Raw genomic sequence first — 10,020 nt, forward strand, 5'->3', positions numbered from 1 at the left:
AGTGGAAGGCATGTGAGATCTGCTGAGAAAGAAAAACATCAACAAGATAATCTGAAACTTTACATTCATACACTTTATGATATATGTAGTTGTTTCCCACTTCAAAACCTAAAATTCATTCCCCAACTTCATTGCAATGTGCATTTTTTTTAGTTCATTTTTTTGTTTTTTTTTTATTTTTGGTAAATCATTGCATTGATTAGAAGATAGTCGATTCAATGACGTTTGCTTTTTGGTTTTGTCACTTTGAAATTGTCGAGACAAAAAGGCATGACGGTCACATCTGTCCGGTGATAAATTAGGAAATGTTCTAAGAGGTTATACACCATCATGTATATAATATATATATATATATATATATATATAATGATAAAATATCTTATACTGATAATATTTTTACCACTTGGGATTTTATTGGCTAAATTCCTTAAATTATGGAATAATTTAAGTGGCGTCAATAATTTCATGAAAGAAAATTAAGGACTGCCAAAGTACAAATAAAATTCCCAACATTGGATCAGAATGAGGGCACAAAGAAAATTAAGAAGTTTTAAATGAAAGTGTTTTGTGTTTATTTTTAAAATGGCAGAGAAACGAAAAAGTTAGAGAAGCGATAGACAACTCTACAATTATTTGTTAACAGTGAATTGTTCTTTTCCATTTTCATACAGTTCCTTTAGAGGCCAGGAATTATTTATTTTTCACCTAATAAGTTTATGAATCAGCAAACTATGTCCACCAAATCAGACTATTAGCATCTCACCCCTTTAAAAAAAAAAAAAAATGATTTCTGTAAACCATCGGAAAATGGAAATGTCTTGTTTGTACTCTCTCTCTCTCTCTCACACACACACAGCAAGAGAGAGAAATATACTATAATATAATGAATAATATAATAGAACACACTAATTCAACTCCAAGAAGGTATTAGGAAATATAAAGAAGAAATAACATGCAGATGAAAAAAAAAGAAAAAAAAAAAAACTTGAACCCTAAAAGCAAACTTATAACAAAAGGCATAGGTACCTTCTATCACAAACAGGACAGTGCATTCTAGCACATAAATAAGCTAAAACAGCAACAATGGCAAGCAATAAAACAATTCAAGCCTTATTGCTGGTTACATGCCATTCTACGCATATGTGGCTCGTCGTCGTCATCGTCATCTTCATCATAAGCCTCCTGCTGTCGTTGCTGCTCCTTCCGCCTCAGCTCATCCTCAATGTTGACATCGAGCAAAGTGGTTTCCTCACACTCATCCAAATCCATATATGATGACTGCTTGTTTGGCCTTGGTAAAACTGTCTCTAAAGCCTGGCATTTCTCAGGTGAAAGAAACCCAGTCTCTGGGAATTCCACATCAAAATGGATGATAAGCCTGCCTTTAATGAAGGGCCTCTGGTGTTGTGGCATTCCCTCGTCATTGATAGCCTTGTACATATCTGCAGTAAAAAAGATCAGAAAACGAATCCTACCCCGATAGGATTTATAAAGGAAAATGCTTTTCCAGACAAAAAAAACTAAGCCAAATAACTGAACCTAAATGTATCTACTACTAGTTTTCTTTTGTGTTGTTTAGTCAGCTCGCTCTTTAAGTTTGAGTAAGCATTACTCTTTCAAAAAAAATAATATAAAAATGAAAGATAACCATGAATCCCCCGAGCATTACCAGGCTTGATGATCTCGCCAGGGTTCGATTTGATTAAAAGCTGCCTGCCGTCAAGATGAGTCAAAGCAAACTGAAACCCACAAAGAGCCTCTGCTAAACTGAGGGTGTGTTCTATATGGAGATCGTCAAACTTCCGTTTGAACTTGGGATTATCCTTCTGTTGCACCACAAAGACAATATCTCCTGTAACGGTATCAGGCTGCAAGCCACAGAAAGTAGAAAGATTTACCACATTAACTTAAGAAAGAACCAGCAAGGAAAAGGAATCAGTGATTCACAACAGGAAAAAAACAAAGACAAATTAAATTGAAATTCTTCCAAACATCGGTAAGAATTAAAACCACTACCACCACACCGCTCTTGATGCCCTTTACTACTATGCAATTGCTGCTCGGGTAAATTAAAACAATTGATGCCAGAAAAGCTATGAGCTCTGGCATTATCTATCCAGGAGTCGTAAAGTAAAGATACTCAAACAGGTTTTAACTAAAAGAGACACCATTTGTCCCTAAAATAATGTTTACATTGTCATATGACAGGCATACAAAATCATTGAACCTGTTTTCAGCGATTTTTTCAGAGTTCCACAAATTATTTTTGATGTTAAGTTGCATAGAAGAACAATTTTTAGTCGAAAACCTGATAGTGATATCAAAGGTCAACACCAGCTTTAATATTTAAATTACAGCACAAACTAGCAGTTATAATGGACATTTTTGTACTTCTTGTCAGTTCTCCATTTATTGTCTTCAATTATGGTCCTCTATTTTATCTTGTTTCCCTCCCTCCCCCTCCATATACACACACAAATTAAATCTGTCTAAATCTATAAACAAGCATTTAAAATGAAAAAGGTCATTCAGTTTGAACACCCTCAAACAAACAATTTGTGTCGATCATCACTTACAGCTTCATCAGCTTGTCCCTGGAACACAATCCTCTGTCCGTGCTGCATCCCTTTTTCAACATGCACCTCCAACACTTTCTTTTCCTGGCTAACCTTGTTCCCTTTGCATTGTTGGCATCTATCTCTCTCACTAATGACCTCGCCTACACCAATGAGAGGTTAATTTCAGGATTAGAAAACTAAATATAATCCTAGAAAGCCAAAACGAAAAGAAGGGGAAAAAAAAATGTCTTCCAGTTTTAACCTGAGCCTCTGCATTCGGGGCAGACGTGTTGCATCTGTTGAATCATGCCTGGTCCAATCTGTCTTGTTGAGATCTTCATACCAGTACCATGGCATCCATAACAACTCCCAGATATCCCACTCTTTGAACCTTTCCTGAAATATTAAGTATGCAAAACTCAGCCACAAAAGTTAAAACACAACAGCCTTCTAAATCTCAAGTGAGATAAAACAAGGACCAAACTCATTTAAATTGATGACATAACCGCAAAACAAGCTCATGATTTTAGCCAATGATTTAAATTGATGACTAAGTCATGGAGACATGGCTTTAACCATTTTTTTTAGCCAATGATTTTAGAACTACCCGGTCAAACAAGCTCCAATTGAGCTGTCTGAGCTTGTTCAAACACCGACGAGCCGAACTCGAGCTCCAAACGAGCTGTCCGAAGCTTGATTGAGCTCAAGCACCTCTCTGGAGTTGCCAAGCTGGGCCCGAACACCCCAACGCTTGGCTCGGATCTTTTATAGCCCCATTTACATATAAATGCCACAGTTAACATATCAATCTTCCCATCACATACACTTTGGAATCTAGAATGAAGTTATTGAAAAGTGGAATGATTACTGTACTTACATAGTGTGGAAGGATTACAGTACTTACCTGATGTCAAATTCTAGAATAAGATCTGCACTGTTCAATACTTTGTTGAGAATAACACTCCAAACCAGTAGTAGAAGTTACAAGATTGGAATTGCAAGAGTAATAAGGAGCTTTTACCCAGTGGGCCCAAAGCATGTGGTCCTAAAAAGAATATGGGCTTGAGCCTGTTTGGACCAAGGCCAGTGAAATCTTGCTTTAATGTGAGAAACACAGTAGCTTTTGATATTTCCAAAAATCTAAATTGGAAAAGAATACAAAGGAAATTTCTGACAATAGTCACAAAACCAACCAATAAGTTCTTGAAATTCTTTCCCGGCTCAACTAACCCCTTAAGTCTTAACTAATACATGCAAGTTAGGGGGTCCATCTACGCTAAACCCAGTCCAGAGTTCCTTAAACGACACATAGAACATATCAATGGTTCTATTGTTTGTCACATGATGGGAACATATCATAGTCCCAAGTTTAGATCTCTTAATTTTTGCATTCCTCACCCTAATGAATATCTAGCACTATTTTAATTTATCAATGGCATAGTTAATAGCACAGTGATGAACTTCTTTTGATAGGAATTCTCAATTTAGTAGAATATCGAACTCTGTCAACCTTTCCCAACTTCTTCCGAAGTGTGCAAACACATGAAGTGCAACTTGGGAGAACAGTTTCCTATAAAGAATCCATATTAAAACAATCATGCATTTTGTAAAAGCCTACAAGTTGTAGAACTATTGCAATAATAACTTTCTTTATAAGAATGTTTTATTCAATCCTAATTCCGAGATAAGTAGCAATTATGTCGGCTAACCTCTTATGCTTCATGGAATTTCTAGATTAGTATATAGTAAGGTTCTGACACATAAATCAATTTAGCTGTTCCAAAGCCATCCAATTCATCAAAAACCAGCACTGTACAACATATGTCGCTTGATAATCATATTTGTACCAGACAAAAAGCAACAGTACACAAAAGGAACAAATAGCGCATCAAGCAATCACATAAAAAGAAGGGGAATAGAAAGCACCATGCAATCATAAATCCATTTGTCAACGCAATAAAAAGATAGATTTATAAATTTCAAGTAATAAATTTATAAGCTGAGATAGAAGACATACCCTTTACATTTTTTGCACAAGATGCTCCTCGAAAGGGAGAGTTTCTTCGTTGTACCATTGTACAATTCTTCCAAAGATGCCTTTAGAGTATGCACTACATCTTCACCTTGTTTCTTTCTACCTCTCGTACTGCCACCACCTACAAAATAAGAATGTTTTAAAAACTGATAGAAAAACAAATAAACCAAGCGGAGGGAAAAATCTCAACGAGCAGTCTCTCACCACCAAAAGCTGCTCCACCAAAAAATGATTCAAATATATCAAATGGATTATGAGAGGCGCCACCTCCTCCTCCCATTCCCTCTTTAAGGGCATCTTCACCATATTGATCATAAATCTCTCTTTTCTCTGGATCACTAAGAACTTCATAAGCTTGAGCCAATTCCTTGAACTATCCAAAATAATAATAAACAAAAGTGTTAAATAATAAACTCAAAAGTTCGCAGAAATCCTTCATGATGCCTAGTCAAATCATAGCTCTAATAAAATGTCAATTCACCATCTGCCCACTGGGTTTGTCAATGTGCATTTGGATATCATAACCGAAATTCCTCGAGTTAGAAAAATCATGCACATGGCCTATGGCATACTATAGAAACAAAGGTACAGCAAATCACCTTCTCGGGGTCTCCACCTTTGTCAGGATGATTTTTTATGGCAGCTTTTCTATATGCCTTTTTTAGTTCATCTTGACTTGCACTTTTTGGAACACCGAGAATCTCGTAGTATTTGCTGTTATCACTCTTCTTAGGAGCACGCCCAAACATGATTAAAGCACTTCAATGCCACCACAAATGCTCTGTAGGTAAACTCCAAAAACTGAGTTCCACTTATTCATATTAACATAAAAAGGAGGAAGCAGGATAGAAAAATATAACTACTATAGAAAATGAATGTTAGTAGCACGTTTTAAAAATATTATTGCAGATTTAGATATGATAGTAAGTTTCCTGAGATCCTCTTACGTTGAGAAGTGAATACATATACCAAGAAAATAACACTAAGGGCCTGTTTACTGACAGGAATGATTCCTGATTTCTGCTGTCAATTTCTAAAATTGAGAATCAAAAGTAAAAATTGTGTTTAATAAAATACTTTTCACTTTCTTATTTTAAGAAAGTACTTTCTAATTTTGTAAAGAGAAGAGAAAGTGAGAAATCCTCACTTTCTCTATTTTCTACACTGTTTGTAGAAATCACTTTCTCTACTATAGCACTATATATATATATATATATTCTAACTAATCATTTGTATCACCCATCTCCTCCACCCACCTCCTCCCCACCATGGTCATCGCCGCTGCTACCTCCTCGCCGTCGACAATCTCCTCTGTCTCTCTCTCTTTCTCTCTCTACAAACACTCCCGACAAAAAGAAATAAGTTAAAGGAATTGATTAAGAGATAATAAGTCACAAATGACCAGAATCTTGAACTTGCAAGCTCCCCAGAATTTTGGCGCAGAGCAAGACGGGCCGACATGGGATTCGCTGAGAGGGGTGATGATGAGTGAGGGATTTGCGGTGGTGGAGGTGTTGAAACGGCAGTTTTTTATGTAAGATTGAAGGGCTGTAGAGAGTGTTGGCAGAAATTGGGTCTGATGGTGAGTTCTTGGAGAGGCATTGACGAAAACTGTCATAGATTGAATCTGATAAAGCGCTTGAAAAGAATCGGAGAGAAAAGAGAAGAAGAAATGAAGAGAGGGAAGGTTCTTCCTTGTTTGGTGTTTGGTTTTGGGTTTGTGAAACAATTGGTGGTGTGTATTAAATACAATTGGTGATGTTGGTGGCGATGCCCTTTGATTTCACAGAAGAAATGATCTGGGTCTTGCGATGCTGATTTCAGGAGCTTCCCACGGAGCTATATATATATATATATATACACACACACACACACACACACACACATATAGATGGTATATAATTTAGAAAACAAAATCAAAATTATAATTATTGTACTTTCTAATTTCTTGCTTTGAAAATATTGAAAGCATGACAAATTAGTAAACATAATTCTACTTTATATTTCAGATTCAGAAATGAAAATTATGATTTTTCTTTTAGAAAAAACAAAAATAAGAAAGTAAAAGCGTTAGTAAGTGGGCCCTTAGCCCGTCGAGCAATATTGATACATAATAGGCTTTACCTGTCTGATGAACTAAACATAATAAATCAATAAAAGAGGCCCACATGCACACAAATATACCTAAAAACAAGTATCATATGTTTATGAACATTAAAGTGAATTTTGATAACCCAATTCAGTACTTAATTCTATTCTTAATTAAGTGAATGTAATTACACTACGGACACCACTTAAAAGAATGAGTGCCACCTAGGGGAAAATCTTGAAGTATAGTGAGACTTCAGTTATAAATACCCTTAATATTCAGCTCTTAAAATTTTCATAGCTTATTTTTCAGTTCTATCAAATAGTACCTAAATATGCAAACATCCTACAAGTGAAATACCAACCACCACCCAAAAAAATTTCATAAAAAGAACATACTTCTATTGCATTCTATAGACTTCTAATCCAGTTTACAAAGACCAAATTCACAACAGTTCATTCAAAGTTTTCCAAGCCAGAAGTGAATTCTACAATCGATCATCTCCCTCACAAATTTGTTAAACCTGCCCCAAAAACCCATTCAACAAGCCAACTAAGTATAAACCTTCACCTCAAAAGTGTTTTACTACTAACCTAAATTCAAACACCCGTATACCATATGTATAAAATAAAAAAAAAGTATTATTAACTCACCCAAAGAGGTATGTTTTCTTTCACCAACTCCAGCATAAGTCACCGCATAAACCATCAGAGATCAAAATCTTGCTCTGAATGTCCTAAAATAAAGAAGGTTGAGATCCTAAGACAGCCGAAGTTTGTAAACAATGATCCTACGATCCCAACCACAACTACCAGAAGTATCCCCACCTATTCAATATTAATCAGTAAAACGAAACAGCTTCAACGCATAACAACATTCAAACTAGAACAAACCCTCCCCTCCTCCCCGCTTATATGCCCAGGACCATTCCAGACTTCCAGTGCATGTCCAATGTGGGACTGTGAGCCCTTGACAATTAGCTACCAATCTTTCAATGCATTCATCATCATAACAAACAAACATAGATATGCTAATATAAATCAATTAATCAATGCTAGAGTAAAAGTACAGAGCAGTAAAAGTCCACTTATCAATTCTCAATTCACCTAATCTTATACAACACTCTAAAAATAGAAAATCTCTGAAGGCAAGATTGTGTGTTGTCTTCACATTTAACACGCATAAAACATGACATGCTACTCCTGTGTCCTCACTATAGTGCAATGACTGCCGTATTTGCAATCCTAATCCTACTCAATCTACAAAGAACCACACAACAAGTTTACACACATTCCCAGCCAGACTGACCTACGCAAAAAAACTAATTTTTCTCTGTCCCTCAAGTTTAATCTGCAATATTTAGCCTAATTAGTGGTCAATAAGATTGCCCATGTAAAACACGAATGATGAACAATTCACACAAAATCTTTACATTATCTTACGAATAACCAAATATTGAGAAATACAGCAAAACCAGCTCTCCCCACATCACCAAAATCACACACCGAACTATATCCCCGCCAAAGACACTTACATATAATCATAATTCAAGAAAATAAAGAAAAGCAGGTATTATATAGCACCGAAAATCACCCAGACCTAATTTCAAACTTATCAAAACCAAACTAGCAACATGTAGTCGTCAATTAATTATCATAATTATATATCAGAAAAAAAAAAAAATTAAAAGAAAAAACATAAATATATACTTATGCATATGTGTAGATCAAAGCAAAAACAAGAAGAATCACAGAGACATACCTCGCGAGGGATTCGAGAGAAAGAAGATGGAGAAAGGAAAGGGCTTTTAGAGAGAGAAAAAGAGAGTACGATCCCTCTCCAGTTCTCTCACAAAGTCACAAATAGTCTTGCCCTGATGGGAGAGTCCTCTTAAAGGATGAAGAGTAAGAGTACTTTTATATTTACCTGCGGGTGATAGAACTAGCCAATTATGGGTTACTATTTGAGTCCTTGGCGGATTCCGATTTTTCTTTGGAATGCGGAGTTCTTATTGATCAGGAATGTCTTAGGTCACCGACTCACCAACCGGTACTGAACGCGTTTCGAATTTATAATAAATTAAAAGATTGCAATAGACGGGAAGTTAGGGGCCTTAGGGCTGAGGTCATGTAGAAATCTGAGTCGTCCTTTGTAAAAGATCTAACGGTGATTATGGATTACAGGCAACTCTTGGCGGGGCTATGAGTCCATCCATGATGGACGTTGAAATGGCTGCGTTAGTCACATTTGATGGATTTTTAGCTTCTTTAAAACAACGACGTCGTTTTATATCTTTTGGAAAACAAAACAGTACATGGGCTACTTGTTTTGAACACCTTGTTATGTTCTCTCTTTTCTTCATAAAAATAAAAAATATATTTTTTATTAAATTAAAGTAAAAACATATTATTAAATATATTTTTTTTGTTTTGTCTTTTTAAGAGTTGGCAATTGAAAATAAATATTTATTTTTCGTTATTGAACACATCATTAAAAAAAAAAAAAAAATGATAACTATAAAAACATATTTTTTTTAGCTAAATTTTCATAAAATAATTTTTGAAATGTTGAATCGAAGGAGTTTTGTATAATTTTTTAATTATTAGTTGAAAAAATTGAACCAATTAAACTTGAACAATGGATTGAGCGATGATTTTTTTTTGTAACAAATAATACGTGTTGCATCAATAACAAGTAAATATAATTGTTGAGCTTGTTTAGACGCGTGAAGAAGGGCGACCTATTCCTAACTCACGTCTCCCATTTTGATCCATAAACTATTTTTTTATAAAAGTAAATGGATTAATTGCAAGGTTTTGTCAATTCCACTCCAGGGCTGGTCTGGTCCATCGTCGTACACATTCCATTCAGAGTAATTATTTAACATTTGACAAGAAATGTAAATAAACCAATATAACCCTTCCCCATTATTGCAATTAGATGTTCTCAACAATATACATATGCATATATATGTATCACAGAGATTGGGCGAGCTTCGACAATGACGGAGACCAACAAACTAGACAACAGTGATGGCTAAAGAAGTTCCCAACGATGGTGAGGCTTTGACATGGATATCACGACCCCAGGCTAAATTTCTCCAATGAGATGCAAGACGCGATTTGCTCCAAACATCAAACCGCGAAAGCGGGAACCGTATATGTGTATGTTTATATGGGATTTCATAATAGGGGTTTGAGATTTTTTTTTAGTAATTTATCCTCATAATTTGTTTATTTTTAGTAATATATCCATGAAATATTATATTTGCCCCTCTTACCATTACAAGAAAAATAATTTTTTATCACGGTTATTTTATAACTATAACCGCAGTAGAA

General features: G+C 35.3%; 1 protein-coding gene across 1 annotated transcript; it reads right to left on the reverse strand.

Moving 5' to 3' along the window:
* Positions 1 to 860: 860 nt before the first annotated feature.
* On the reverse strand, positions 861 to 8,586 carry LOC132299165 (dnaJ protein homolog). The gene is made up of 8 exons (XM_059795643.1): positions 8,444 to 8,586; positions 5,193 to 5,374; positions 4,798 to 4,966; positions 4,576 to 4,714; positions 2,821 to 2,954; positions 2,577 to 2,719; positions 1,670 to 1,868; positions 861 to 1,442 (listed from the first exon to the last, which is right to left on the reverse strand). The coding sequence occupies exons 2-8, from the start codon at positions 5,340 to 5,342 to the stop codon at positions 1,111 to 1,113; spliced, it is 1,266 nt and encodes a 421-aa protein (XP_059651626.1). The 5' UTR covers positions 5,343 to 5,374; positions 8,444 to 8,586; the 3' UTR covers positions 861 to 1,110.
* Between the last annotated feature and the right edge of the window lie 1,434 nt (positions 8,587 to 10,020).

The sequence above is a fragment of the Cornus florida genome, unplaced genomic scaffold, assembly GCF_030987335.1.
Source record: "Cornus florida cultivar Cherokee Brave unplaced genomic scaffold, ASM3098733v1 CherokeeBrave_3.0.0_Hap2_Chr03, whole genome shotgun sequence".
Taxonomy (NCBI): Eukaryota; Viridiplantae; Streptophyta; class Magnoliopsida; order Cornales; family Cornaceae; genus Cornus; species Cornus florida.